The sequence below is a fragment of the Conger conger genome, chromosome 12 (assembly GCF_963514075.1).
Source record: "Conger conger chromosome 12, fConCon1.1, whole genome shotgun sequence".
In the NCBI taxonomy this organism is placed as follows: Eukaryota; Metazoa; Chordata; class Actinopteri; order Anguilliformes; family Congridae; genus Conger; species Conger conger.
In genome coordinates, this window is record NC_083771.1 from 35,386,224 (window position 1) to 35,400,612 (window position 14,389).

Genomic DNA, 14,389 nt, shown 5'->3' on the forward strand with positions numbered 1-14,389 from the left:
TCCATCTTACTACAGTACAACAGCAGAGGCAGGTTCTATTTTATGAAAAGGCGCATAATTAATTACAAGTTTTACTTTTCTTAGTTCTGTAGTGAATTCATCAAAAAGGCATTGAAACCTGTTCTTTGTTACATAGGCATGCATTGAACGGTATTAAAGGCCGAGCACATTTTATGTCCCATCAACACTTTTAAATGTTCCTACTGCAGGATCAGTGACACTACATTTAAAAATAGCTGTTTTGTGAATTGAGGAGAATAACTGCATTCATACTTCGGAGTCTAAATGCATTTTTGAAATGATATGAAATACAAATTTATTTAAAAAAATACTGCATACGATTCTTCACACATTATTTGTACATGGCTATTTGTTTTCACATTTGTTTTCCCATTTTCCAGTTTGAGTCCCACATACAGGATTGAAGCCGTTTATTCATTTATTTTGTACATTGTTAGCATGTTGGTTAAAAAAAGAGTATTATTTGATTAAAATTATGCATGACTGAATTAGTAAAAATGTAATTGAATTTAGCAAATCTCATTTTATCTGCAATAATCACATTAGTGCAGCTTCTGGGTTCTAGCGCATACTAAATTATGCAAATACCAAGTAGGAGAGTGTCCTACTGTCCACCACAGGGAAGGCACCTTTCTAAATCTGCCCGCTTTGTAAATTAATGACATCTCATTAAAATGCAACAGAAACACATTTTTATTATGTTCCCTAAAAAAATATTAATTTCATGTGTAAAGTGTAATGCATCTTAATGCTGGTAAAAAAAAAAAAAAAGTCAGTTGTTAATTACAGTAGTCCCCGACAAGGCCCTGTGAATTAGTGGGTTGAGGCCCTGTGAATTCACTAATGAAATAGTGTACACTCAGGATGTGTTCTATTCAATTTAAAGAACCTGCATTATTTGATTGTGCTCCGATTGTTAAAGCATCAGTTTGGTGCTGAACAGATCAATTAAAAAAATAAATGCAGTGCTAGGATCACATGTCCTCATGACCAATATCACATTGCATTAAAATGTGACAATATGTTGTGTTACAGGATATGTTCACAGTCACCACTAATTGATTATCTCACTGGAAATGTGTAATACTAATGCTATTAGCTTTCATACCAGTCTAGACAAGGAAGGGGAGTCAGTAAACAGAGGGCACTCGCTCTGAGGCAGCCGAGCAAACTGTAATCCGTAATCTTACTGTTATGGGAATTTGCAGAAGGGATTTATGGGAGCTATTACAATACAATACAATAGCTGGCACAAGAACTGATACAAGAAGTCAAAAGAGTGATATAACACAAAGTTGGGATAACTGTGTGTGACACTGTGACTGAGAAACAAGGGTAGCTGTTATCTTTTATTCATGCTAATGACAGGCATAAAAATGTTTATCATCTATCATACTGTATGACTCAGAGTTAGGCCATTTTCATGGCAGGGTGAAAAGATGATTAGAATGGTCAGACTGACGCAGATACAGACTGGAACTCACTTCCACATCAGCAGCATGAGTGAGAGTATCTTTGTATTATTGTTATTATTATTCAATTAACATTTGACATTGGGCGATAAATGTTAAATGAGTCCAAACAATGTTTATTTTTACTCTTCTTCTGTTTCAACTGACAGTGCCCTTTAATTACTTTTTATTACTGTAGAAGCGTAGTCTGGGATATTGTGAAATGCTAACATCCAAAGCTATGCTCCATTTACTTGTTTAAGGGCAAGCTGAAATGTAGGATATTGATGTTGCTTTATGTCTGCCTATTGAATTCTTTATTTTTATTACACAGAGAGAAGTGTGTTCAGATTGAGAAGCTTGTAAGATGTCTTCAACGCAATATCTAGAATCCACTGAGAGAAACAAATAAAGAATTCACAGCTGACCATTTTCCTCCCACATACGTTTTTTTGGAAAAATCTACGCTCAGTGGGAGCTTACACTGTGTGATGAACTGTATGTTTCCGCAGCAAACTATTGTGAAACATTAAACTGTTTATGGTTTTATTTATGGTCTACAATCAGGGTTACTGAGCACCCACACTTCAACATAGCATTAAACTTGGATTGAGGAGTTACTGGTATGCTTCAAGGCAACTGCCATTTTTTTAGAATGTCACCAGATTCACAAATCAAGTAGCAAGCCAATGCGTGAAATGTATTCAGATTACAATGATTGGTAGGTGTGGCAGAATACCCCACTAATTTCTTCACATTCCCATATAACAGGCATTGGTGAGAAAATTATAAGATAGCCAGAAGTTTAAATTTGGTAAATGGTGGCTCTATCAATGTTCTATCAACAATGGTCTCTTTGGTGTTCTTTCTAAGAACATTACATATGTTAAAACCAAAACCTGTTCTGGAATGTGTCATAACAGTTAACGTCCAGGATGTACAGCCTGTTCAACTGGAAATCACCCTTCAGCTCAAGGTCAGAATGTGGGCCGCAGTGGAAAATAGCTGTTACATCCTTTTTTCAATAAGACCACACCCTGAGCGTGTATCTCCACAGCAGATCAAGTGAGAATATGTGTTGACAGAAAAGGAGCCATTATTTCATTCTGCCTCAGAATCAAACATTAATTCACAATAAACCCCACAGTATTTTCAGCCAAGGCCCAGAGTAGGCTATTTTGATTGATGCTCAGGTATTGAAGTCTCCCCATGTAAAGTTTGATTTTGGTGAGGCATTTTCCACGACTGGGGTGAGCCATTTAAAACACAGCAGTCACTTTAAAATACTTCGTACATTGTCACGTCAGCTGTGCTCATATCTTTAGTAAGTTGCTTTTCTGAAGTTGTGGATGGAAATGCAGCGTTGAAAGGCAAGGCGGGTGAGATCAGCTATGAAAACTGTGAAGCTGACAGAACAGTGGAAAATAAGAGTGGCTTTAGCTCTCTCAGCACCACATGCCACATCACCTGCCAGTTTCTGTCAGAATATAAATTGTGAATTTGCTTGAAAGGTAATCAAAATCATTTGACATGTTATTTACTGATTTCATAATGCAGGGATGTGGCTGTGGACAGCGAAGACAGTAATAATGTGCTAAAAGCAAAACTATTCAGTAGATTATTCAGTCTGTCTATGAAAATACATTTACAGGGACCTTATTTTTATTGATTTTAAGTGCCAGTCATACTGTATTCATTGGCCTGTCTGTAATCTATTTTTAAGAGCGCAGACACGCATCATTCTTCTCCAAAATGTGTGCTGCCAGCTGGCACTTCATGTCTCTGTGTAGTCTACCAGCTGAACTGCTGAATCATTAAGTATACTTTATAACCACCTGGTGCAGGCAGATTGCAAGCATCACATTGACCTGAAGAGCCACTTATTGAGTATGCAAAGAGTCAGGGAAACTTTCTCGATGGACACATTTCCCAGGCACACACTATGGCCAAATATGCTGGCCATGCTGTGTTTGGGCTTCTGTAACTCAGCTTTATTAGTATTTAGAGTAATTCTGACTCTTCTGACAAACCCCAAAGGGTTACATTTCAGACGGACCAGGATTATGCGTGTCATCAAAAGGGTTCAAGAATAGTAACCATTTTATTTTGGATATGTCATTTTTAAGCTTGTGTCAAGAAAAGAGGCAAATACTTTCAAGGAATTAAAAAAAAATGCTAACTGAATTAGCCTCTTTGATGTGTGGGGGGTGTTCCACAGCTTAGCAGCATAAACACTGAAAGCAGAATCACCCATTTTAGTGGTAGCCCTGGGAACATCTAAGAGGCATGCTGTGGAGGACCGAAAAGTGTTTTAGTTACCAAAACTGTTTAACAAACGGATCAGGAAGCAGCAATAATTTACAAGGGTTCACGATTTTATCTATGTGGTCACTTAGAACCCTACTTCCCTCTAGGGTTTTCAGCACCTGAGTCCCTGGTTATGGTTTTGCAGTTTATTGTAAGTTACTCTGCATAAAAATGTATTGTAAGTCTGCCAAATGCCTGTAATGCAATGTAGTATAATGCTGAACCAAAATGAGAGCAATAGCTTTTTAATTCCCTGGCATGACTGTAAACACATTTCACTTGTAATTTCTGAACCATAATTGATTGATAAAAGCAATTGTTTCACCCTACATTAAACTAGTATGTGCTACATGTTGTCGCTACATGTTTTTCACAGTCGTTATCTAATTAGAATGGCATCAATCTGCAGATGTATAGTGCACTCCATATGCAAGGTAATTTCAGAACTGAACAGTTAATCATTCAGTTGGACTCCAATACACAGTAAATTCCTGAATGATGTTTAAGTGGGCATATGCTAGCTTGTTGAACCAATAAACTATAATTGACCGTATAAATCAAAACTGATAGCAACATTACATTATTTCAAACATCAAAAGAATTGCTGCACTTACTGGTGTGTGTGAGAAAGCTCATCATTTATTATGTAGACTGTCAAGCGAATATGTTCGTAAATCTCAATTTAAAAAACATTCCGCAGATTTCTCTCTACACCAAGCATCACACAGAGCAAAGATGATCATTTGTAATTCAGCGCAAATCAGATATTCTGTGCGGTAGTGCTTCACCATCTGGTTTCAGAACCCATTGCGTTTTACATAAATATAGTTTGCAAAACAATTTGTTCAATTTGCTCTACCATAAATAGCTGTCAGAATAAATATTATCAGTTATTGATCTAAGAAAAAAAACAAAATAGTTGTAAAGGGATCTCAAAATGGCACACAATGTGATAAAAACCAATGTGTATTAAACTTGCTGTGACATGCAACCAAGAGCAGCACTAGCTTCCGCAATATGATGCATTGTGGGAGGGAAACAAATCTTTTGGGCGAAATTTTTTACAGGCGGGGAGTCGATTTGACTGACATTAAATGAGGAGAGGGAAGAGCGTGCACCATTGTGTGAAAGGATATTGATTGGAGGGCAACGGAAAATTGACAGACATTATATTGACATACACGCCCACTGATACACAGTGATGTAACAAATCTCTATTCAAAGTGGATTTTAAAAAGCTTTGGTGTGAAAACATACAAGAATGACACTATGGAGAATTGACTAAATTGAGGAAAAAGTTCATTTTGATTTCAGCTTGTCTTTAATATATATTCCGTAAACAAGTACTGAGCTCGAGACATCAACTAATTATCTTCTGAGCACACTTTGAGAAATGCAATGCAAGATCACTTTTTATATAACTGCATTATAAATCAAGTGCATTATCCCACACAATAGAGCTCTAGTGTACCATTTATCATGAAGTTGAAGCTGTTACAGATGAAATTGTAATGTGGCTCAACACCTTTTCTGAAGCCGAACACAGCCTCTCACTTAGTTTTACTTTTTCAGGAGTCAAATTCTATGTGTGCAGAAGCCCTCTTTAATCCCGAGCTGCTCCAGTTATAAATCAACACTGCAGACTTCCTCTGAAGCCATGAGGAAGGTATCTCTTCCCAGCGAGAACCTGGAAGCAACTGTGCACTTTTTACAGGTCCAAACTCTGCCTCACCCCTGTCTAGCCTTCAGGCAAAGGTAATCACTCGCCTCCCCTTCAAGAAGGTGCCACACCTCGAGTGGTATGGCCCTGAGTTGAGCAATCCAACTCTGCAAGCAGCCTGCCCATCTTCCACAAATCCACCAAATTCATCACGCGCCGCAACTGGGTGGAACACAAGCACTCCCTCGAGTGCCCTGTCAGGGCCCTTAAAATGCATGCCGTGTGACGTCGATCCACAGGAATGCGCTGGTAGAAACCTCACATTTGAATAAGAAAGCTAGGGAGCTCCTGTGCTCAGCACACCCTCCCACCCCGTCCTACTCACTGTCTGGTGGCTGCGGTCGCAGTAACGCAGGCCAAAGTAGTCCGTCTCCAGCAGGTTCACGTGGTTGAATACGTAGTCCAGGACAACCGACCCCTTGGTTGATTTCTGTGGAGAAGAATGCAAACAGTTGTCTTTGTTTTCTCAGAATGTGGGTAATTGTGGGAGGCAAACAATGCGCTCTGATCTAGGCTGGGAGGGGACACCACTTGTGAACGTGTGCTGCAGGCTGAACAATAGCAGGATTTGGCCATATGATTCAAAAGAATACCCTTAACCAGTCAGAATTTCATCCTTTGTCAGGCTATTGACTGAATTAAAATGAGTTGCATTTATATACTTTATAAGTCTAAGGAGATAAAAGGAGACATTTCTGGTGCATTATCATGTGCATGATAGGAAACTAATTTCTACAGACAAATTAAGCTGAAGCTTCTCATTTCTGCATTACTTTTTATTAAAAATGAAGGTGTCAAAATGTCTACCATGTCTGAACATGTGCACTTAATTCCCACAAAAGTGTGAGCTAACAGCATTTCAAACACATTCGCAGTGCTTCTGGGCCTTTATGTGGGAAGATTCATGGAATTACACTCAGAGCAGAACTCACACCATATGGCTGATTTGCATCAGGCAATAAAAATGAGCATAACAAAGGGTTAAATAATGGCCTGCTTTCCGCAGCTGCGGATTTCGCTCTGCAAAACTACCTCCGTGTGCGCACATACTAAGAAGCGCATATTCCATGCTGCGCACGGACAACTTTGATAGCTGGTATCTAGTTAGATATGAATAAAAATAGATATGAATAAATCTAACTACAGCATACATAGAGTACAAACACTCTCTACAGAGAACCCAGACATGATACATTGTTATAAGTGCGTGTGTGTGCAACAATTATTGAAAATAATGTTGAAAGTAAGCACATTTTCTTTGGTGGCAGCCAGTCAGGAACATAAGCAGGAGTGAGTTCTTGCAGTGGACAGCAGACAAAAAAAGTGGAGACATGGATACCTGGGGTATTTGAGAGTTTTGATCAGCTGCACTAGACTAAAACCTTGTTTTAATAACACTGCCCATCAACCATGCAAGAGCCCCACTGCCCAGACTTTCAGTTGAAGTGCTGTTCCAGTGTTGATTATCATCACTGTCACCAATGTCCACCAAGTCATTCCCTTCATCAATTACCCACTCCCGGTGTCATTTTGGTGTCTGTAATCTCACACGTTTTTATGGGCTGTTCACATATATAGCAAAATATGGAATTGCCAGTGTTTTCTTTTGAAAAGACGATGACCAAGACACAGGCAGACACAGGCCAACTTTCTGGCTAAATAAACCTCTATTTCAATGCATATGCAAATTGTTTTTACAGTCCCAAACAACAGATACAGCTGCATTGGCAGCATGCTTTCATACGGCATGACCGGGATGGTCTCGTTCATGATGATCTGATTCCCAATCTATCAGATGTAAATGTGAGGCTTTGAAACGAGGAACAAGGTAATGCAGGAACAGTTGGCAAGATATTCACACTATTCCCAAAAACCAATGTGTCTAAACATGTTTTTACGGTGCAGTAATCCTTACTTAGTGGCTCATCTGAGAGGTCAGGAAGGCAAAATGTAGCCTCGAAAAGCTACCTCCACATTTTATTACCTAGGAGCATCTGTTCCTGCCATCTGCCTGAAATTCTCACAATACCTTCTTTTACACAGAATATTCCATTCACGTCATTATGACGCTATAAAACGTCATTAAAATTCAAAGCAACACACAATTTTGTCCTGAAATAGCTGAAATACACAAAAATTAAGCCATAATTTTTTTAAGCCATTTCTTTTTAAGTCACTCACAGAATTGCTCACACTCCACCACTCCAGCTTCCACATGGTTTTAAGATCTTCTTTTAGGTACTGTTTTTTAATATTTCTGTTTAGTAGGGGATATGCATTGTGATCCCTGTTTGATAGGTCACTACATGCTTGTGCATGCACAGAAGTACCTAAAGCAGATCAATTCAATGTCAAACCAAAATAATTGCATTGCATAGCCATTAACATATTTTATCTAAATATGTGAGTTGTCCCGACTGAAAAGAAGTATGATGGCAGTAGATGGTGTAACTAAGAAACAATAGTTTGGACAGCAAAACTACATAGGTGGGCGGCATGTAGTGTAGTGGTTAAGGCACATGGTTTGGTGGTTCACATGTTCTCTGATTTATGTAATGTCATTAATGTAACATAACATTAATCAACAATAACAGGGTCCAATCGGGACAACAGTGTGCTATCAATTAGAGTAGTCTATCAGAGATGGTTTTATACTGAAGATTGTGCTTCATGAGAGTGAAGCCTCTTTAGATGTCAATGAGGAAAGGAAAAAACACCCTTCTAATGGAATCTGCAGTCCTCCAGTCTTGCCTTAATTCACAACACCAGAGAGAGAGAGAGAGAGAGAGAGAGAGAGAGAATAAATATATCATATTTAGAGATAGAATGCAGGAGAGTATTGAATTTTCTAATTGACATAAACAACAATACGATTTCCCTCCATTTTGTTTATTTGCCAATGGTTGAACAAATTGGAATAAAATAAACCAAGTAATTGAGAGGAAACATCAGCTATTTTAATGCCTATTAGGATTTCATTTGTTTAATCATATTTTATGTCCCCAATGGGAACTAAGTGCATCATAAACACTGTAATTTTGCAGTCGAGTCACAGACTCGATCATCTGGAGTGACTGCCAGATTTTACATTCTCAGGCCACATCTGTCCCTCTCTGGAGCTACAACATAAAGAAACAATTTGGACTGTGAACATCAAGGAAAATGCCAGACAAGTTCTCAGCCTCTTGAGTATCCATTAGATTACATTGCCATGCCCACAGTCATATCAGGTCCATCAAAGTACTGTCCACAGTCCTCCTCCTCATGCACAAAAAAAGGTGCAATTAAAATAGCATTATAGAGACAGAATATATAATGTAGTTTGTATGATTCAGCTCAGTTGTCAGGGAAGCACAGGACATAGTCGTAATAACAATGAGATGGGATTCGGGGGTCCCTTGTGAGACCTGGAAAATCTTTCTGATTACAGACCCCAAGCAGCAGGTTTCAAGGGCAAAGTGTCATACGCTGAGCTAGACAGACTGAAGAATTGTGCATGTTTAAAGACACTGCCAAACCCTCACCGGGAGGTCTCAACTGTCAGAGGGTATTTACTGCACTGAGACAACTCACACGAGATCTGCAGGTGTTAGATGCAATTATTTTTGTTGTGTGGTTAAAACATTTGTATTCATTATGCTGTGTAGCAGAGCTGGGGGAAAACGGCCAAAGATAGGCACAATGAATGCTTAATGCAGCAATATGAGTTCTAGAAATCTCTTTAGCCTATTTGTGGTTAAATATACAACATCCTTTTCTCAGTAAAACAGTTGCTAAATAATACATGCAGTAATGACATGCATAATTACATGCACCTTAATTATTCCGCTTGGCATTATGCATATTTAATGAAAACAGGCTCTTTTACGTATAATAATATAAAATAATTGCCTCCCGAATCCAGGCTATATCATTAGCCATCTATGAGTAAGAATATGCTGTGGCAGGAGGGAAATGGCTTTATACTACCAGGGAAGTGTGGGCCTAATTCATCAAGAGCCGCCCACCATTCATCATGTGCCTAAAGGCTGCCAATATAACCAGCTAGGGCCGCAGCGATGAATCCTCAGGCAATATATTTCGTAACAAATTTTAAATAGTTATACCCCTTATCCTGGGCCCATCACAGTTGTCTTCCCCTATCTGTGATCCTGCAACCAGCAGTCGTCAGTGAGAGGTGGGCCTCTTCACCTTTCCTTTCCAGCGCAAACGAGTCGCAAACATGGAACTTTCACTGTCTTTCACAATTCGTGAACTGAGGCTGGACGTCACCTGAATTGCTAAGCGACCAACACCATGGGCTATCACCAACACTATTTTTCTTTTTCAGTTCAATACACCCTGAGCACCTGAGAGGATCAATAAAGGAAGCAAACACCTCGAGTGAATAATTCCTACCCAGGTGTGTCTGAATTGGGTCCAATGTTGGGTCCTCAGTTGCAGACCGCCTCAATCAATCTATTTCACATAGCAGCCTTACTGTCCAAACAAATTGGTGTATTTCATTTCTATTGGCTGCTGTTGATGGAGGATGAATCTGCAGGGGGTTTGTATTAAGCACTGAAACACGGCAGGTTAGTTTTAACCAAAAACCAAGCATTGCATGACTCATACATGCTGACAGTAGCTGTGATTTAAACCCAAACAACATGAGCCCACAGCACCTCACTCAGACAATGCCATTTTCAGCATGTATTCAGTTACATAGGATTTTCCTTTCCTCAAATTCTTAAATTTCTCAGCATTACAGGATGAACAAAATGTATTGCGTTAGGGAATGACATATGGATGTCCTTGTCAGAGTGTAATAACTTAATCCAGCGTTAAGCTGCTGTAACCAAAGTCATTTAGAAAAAACAAACAAGTACCATGACTTGACATGTTTATATTCATTAAATACATATTTGTTTATTGTACAGGTGTGAGGCAAATGATTTCTAGAATGATTTGTTTGTAAAAGATTATGATGTATATTCATGTTTAATGTCTACTGATCGGCTAGTGACAGCACGTAAACCACATGATTGCTGTCGAATAATTACTGCGCGAAGATCAGTTCCTACCTTTAGCCACTGTCGAAATAATAATGAATGCACTTCTGAATTTGTAAATAAATAAAATAAAATCATGACAGTAATTAACTGCCAAATTCTGATTCATTACAACCAGAAAGTTGCTGCCAGTGCAGCCCCTGGCAAAGATGAGAGCCCCTCCTAAACCAAATATCATATAATAGGATATATAAAAAATCTAGGATGGAAAAGACTTTTGCACAGTACTGTATAATTTACAGAGATCTGTTGGCCCTCTTATTAGAATTTCCAAACTTTTTTTTGCTTTGTGCCAGCAGAAAAAAGTATATCCATACTTCAATAACAGTGAGATATTCTAGTATTTAATAAAATATACCCAGTCACAGTCTACCATTGTGGTAGTGCAGCAGGCAGTTAAAACACCAGAAGAAATGGTGAGCCTTCACAATGTTTAATGAACTTCAACTGAGACTTTCCAAAACTGAAAGAGATGCTACAGTATGGATTCAACGCATAAACATATGTTGAGGGGCTTACTTGCATTCATACACTCTCCCCCAAAAGTATTGGAACAGCAAGGCTAATTCATTTGCTTGCTAGTGCGATGGATTTCCCCTCTTTTCTAAGCTTCAAAATGGCTTGCATTTATTTCTTCCAAAGACAATTCTGGTCTTCATGTTAGTTTACCTTTTCTAACACAAATGCAGTCTTCACAGGCAAAACCCAAGGCCAAAACCAAGAGGAGACATTCATAATTATTTATTGTTTTACCAATCAATCTAATAGGACACATCTGGGCAATAGAAACACCTGCCAGACACATGTTCCAATGCTTTTTCTCACCTTAAAATTGGGTGGTCTGATATAAAAAGTGATATGTTTTAAGTTGTTTAACAAATGTAGATAAAAATACCAGGAAATAAAAGCTGAAATTCGGAAAAACAAAGGTGTTCCAATACTTTTGGAGGGGACTGTATATTCAACTTCATGCAGCCTTTGATTAACATGCTTTACAAGTGAAAAATACATCCACAAAAAAACAGCGGCAATCATTCTGTAAAAGAGAAGGCACACTCGGAGCGATGTTGATTAATTCTGTGTATTTTCCAGTGTCAGCCGTTCATGGGCTGTAAATCTTGTCAGCAGTAGGAAGTCATTTGCATGCATTCAGTGACCTGCTGGTCTTGCAGGGATTTACAAGTGCTTGATTGATGAAGTTATCACTGTCTGATTCGCAACCTAGATTAAATCCTGTCGATTTGTAGACAGCTATTTTGCTGTTTTGTGTCCACTAGTCTCAACTGCCAGTTATGCAGGACTGCCTGAAGGAGAATTGCTCAGTATGGGAGTTGACCTGGGCAGAAAGTTGGCAACAAAAGCAAAGAGAAAATAAAGCCTGTAGTGTCACCAAAAAACAATTTTAGGCATTTTACTCTGATGCCCTCCCCCAAGAACACTAAGGACAGATAATAAAGTAGAATCTTTCATAAATGTTGCCCAACTTCAGAGACCATGACAAGATGACCCCCCAACTGCACCTCATTAATCATGGCGGAACAGCTATCTCATCTCTCCCGTGACAGATAACCGAGTACAAAACTGCCTTCATACTGTATTTGTATACCATCATAAATACAAATGACATAAAACCCAGTATTGTGCTATATTACGTTACAGTTTGCCATTGACTCTATGCTGCATTCACTGATATTGGATAAGTAAATCTAGATAAGGGCCCCCAAAAGAATGAAGAAATTATGAAAAATATATTAATGAATAATAAACAAACAAACAAACAACAAAGGGCTTGTTTAGGCAATCCAGACATTTTCTCTAAAAAATAAAGGCACTGAAATTTGGGACTGCCTACATGTTCTTGCTGATGATCCTAACTTGATTATACTGGTTTCAGACATAGTTAAACTATTGTCAAGGGAGAACAAATGCTCTTATTGTGATGATTTTACAGGCCACAAACCTTCCATGATCCTTTGCAATCAAGACACGAAAAAGTACATTTAACATTGTAATGTAATACAAAAATGCAATCCAAAATATATCATTTGAAATCCAGCCTCATAGGCATTATTACTATTATAGCTACACAGACACACCATCACTGCTCAGTAGGAACAAAAAATGTTTTCGTAGTCTTCCTTATGTAAGCATGTTTACTAACTTGTGTTGAAGTCCACAGACCAAGCTAACTATATACAATGAGGAAGTCAACTCAGAAGTTTGGTTGTGAATCTAGATTCATGGCTCTCGCCTATGCCCGATGAGTTTAAACCAATCAGCAAGCAGGATTAAGATGGTGATAATCGATGCTTTGGCATGAAATATGTGGCAGAATAGTTACAGGCAGTATTCATCATCCAACTATGAACTCCTATCAAAATCTACTGAAGCATATTAGCAGGGCTCAAATACAGATGCTCAAATGGACACAGGTTCTTATTTTAAAAGATCGTAATATACAATATTTTCAAGGATGTGAGCAAAAAGCTGCTTCACTGTCTTCTGGGGTGCTTATTTTGTTACACAAATAAGGTTTTTTAAAAATATGTTGGGACCATTAGTTCAATGCTCTCTACCTAGTGTGGTACTGTAATGACAATTAGTCCCTTGTCCCTTATAATCACCCATACTGGCTGGATGCCATTCAATCCATCCGTGCAAGTGTTTAGAAACCCTTCTATTCTTTCCCCATTCGCTGTGCTATAGATAACAGTAAATAAGCACAAAGGCTGCATCTATCTTTGGCATCAGCACCCAGGGAGAACCACCTGATTTACATGATAATTTCAATGCCTATTTTTGAAGTGTGTAGTTCGGTTCTCTTCTAGTACACTTTTCCATATTCTCCAATTAATTAGCCTTCTTTTACCATGTGAATTTATTATATACGGTTTCACAATTGTTTGTGTAGATATTTATTGTTTTCTTTGAAAAGTGAGATACATTTTCCCTTTCATAGAATAAATTCATAGTTGCTAATATATAGGCTACTCCTCTTATAGGCTCCATAAATCCTTTTTGTTGGGCAAAACTTTTCCTGGTTTCTGCTTTTCATTACAATTTTACAGTTTCATGTTTTGCAAAAACCGAAAAATCAGGTGACAATAAAGTGCGGATATCATCTCTCAGAATATTACTAATGTGATAATGGACAGACCCTTCACACAGCGTTGTATTCTGAGACATCCACTCTAATGAGATTAAACAATCATGGTCTAGAAATAACAAAACAGTGTTACAGCGTTAGGATAATGTCTGAGATGGGCTTTACAAATCCAGAGATTTCTTATCTAATCTACTGCCATTATTGTGCATTATACCGCCTTCCTCCGGTACCCTCACTCAATAAAACTCACAGGGAGGAAATTGCTTCAAAAGAAAAAAAAAAAGATTTTGCCATGTCTTATTTATCAGACTCTTTCTCAGACAGAACTTCCCAGAATGCCTCCTGCTGTTTTCATTTCATTTTCGTTGCATCATGTGTCAAGACTGATCCACTGAATCTTTAATTAATTATTAATGACCTTGTCCCTGCTGAAAAAGGACACTTAGTACAGAAAATAATGGGATGACATTTTCAGAACATCTCTTTGAAAAATGCAACAGAGTCCAGCTCAGCTGCTGTCACTTCCTCATGGAAACAAAGACTGGAAAGTTCAAAATACGCTTCTCCCAGTGGACAAAATGTCATGTGAAAACCAGAAAGCAAACCTGGCTAAACATTGCAAAAAATTGCAAATTATTTGTTGCAAAATTGTTTGTTGGCGCACAAATTATGAGTCTGCGTGACACACACACACACTCACACAAAACAAACTGAAATATCTGTCGCAAAATAG

At 38.4% G+C, this 14,389-nt stretch overlaps 1 protein-coding gene across 2 annotated transcripts in view; it reads right to left on the bottom strand.

Annotated features, from left to right (window-relative positions):
- The window catches only part of epb41l4a (erythrocyte membrane protein band 4.1 like 4A), an 80,659-nt gene that overhangs the window by 39,453 nt on the left and 26,817 nt on the right, over positions 1 to 14,389 (bottom strand). For both annotated transcript variants that reach the window (XM_061263344.1, XM_061263343.1), the window contains exon 3: positions 5,825 to 5,929. In XM_061263344.1, coding sequence (XP_061119328.1) covers positions 5,825 to 5,929 — 105 coding nt within the window. The remainder of the gene's footprint in view (positions 1 to 5,824; positions 5,930 to 14,389) is intronic.